General features: G+C 69.2%; 1 protein-coding gene across 1 annotated transcript in view; it reads left to right on the plus strand.

Annotated features, from left to right (window-relative positions):
- The window catches only part of LOC103914237 (antigen peptide transporter 1-like), a 12,345-nt gene that overhangs the window by 3,671 nt on the left and 7,716 nt on the right, over positions 1 to 958 (plus strand). Inside the window, exons 4-5 of the mRNA XM_009320855.1 lie at positions 9 to 140; positions 209 to 345. Coding sequence (XP_009319130.1) covers positions 9 to 140; positions 209 to 345 — 269 coding nt within the window. The remainder of the gene's footprint in view (positions 1 to 8; positions 141 to 208; positions 346 to 958) is intronic.

The raw sequence follows: 958 nt of genomic DNA on the forward strand, positions 1-958 counted from the left end.
GCCGTTGCTCTTCTCCCGCGCGCTCCACGCCAACATCGCCTACGGGCCGGGGACCTGGAGCCAGGCGCAGGTGACGGTGGGAGCCCGCCGAGCGGGTGCCCACGCCTTCATCACCCGCCTGCCCCGGGGCTATGACACAGGTAGGTGGTGTCCCCTTCCCACCGTCCCCGTGTCCCCATGTCCCCGCACTGACCCCCATCTCGCGCAGAGGTGGGTGAGCTGGGGGGGCAGCTCTCCGGGGGACAGCGGCAGGGGGTGGCCATCGCTCGTGCCCTGGTGAGGGACCCCCGTGTCCTCATCCTCGATGAGCCCACCAGCGCCCTGGACGCCGAGAGCCAGCAGCAGGTGAGAGGTGACACCCGTGTCCCCTCAGTCCCCCTTGTCTGGCGACACCCCGGTCCCTGGGGGTCCCCCTGGGTCTCCCCTTTCCGTTGTCCCGTGTCCCCGTGGTCCCTGTGTCCCCTGGGTCCCCAGTGCCTGGGTGCCCTGGTCCCCGTGTCCCTCTCCCAGGGACCTGCCTGGATCCCCTCTTCTTGTGTCCCCTGGGTCTCTGGTCCCCATGTCCCCTTGGTCCCCTCTCCGAGCAGGTCCCCTCTCCTGATGTCACCTGGGTCCCTGAGCTCTGTGCCCCCTTGGTCCCCTCTCCGAGCAGGTCCCCTCTCCTGATGTCACCTGGGTCCCTGAGCTCTGTGCCCCCTTGGTCCCCAGTCCCAGTGTCCCCTGGGTCACTGGCCGCTGGGTCCGGTTGATCCCCAATCCTGCTGTCCCCTGGGTCCCTCTCCCAGCAAACCCCTGGTCCTGGGGGGGGTCCACCTTGGTCCCCTCTTCCAGTGTCCCCTGAGTCCCTCTCCCAGCAGATCCCTTGTCCTGCAGGGGTCCCCTGGGTCCCCTCTCCTGGTGTCCCCTTGGTCCCCAATCCCGGTGTCCTGTGGGCCCCTGCTCCCCACGTCCCCTTGGT

This window comes from Pygoscelis adeliae, unplaced genomic scaffold (assembly GCF_000699105.1).
Source record: "Pygoscelis adeliae isolate BGI_AS28 unplaced genomic scaffold, ASM69910v1 Scaffold820, whole genome shotgun sequence".
In the NCBI taxonomy this organism is placed as follows: domain Eukaryota; kingdom Metazoa; phylum Chordata; class Aves; order Sphenisciformes; family Spheniscidae; genus Pygoscelis; species Pygoscelis adeliae.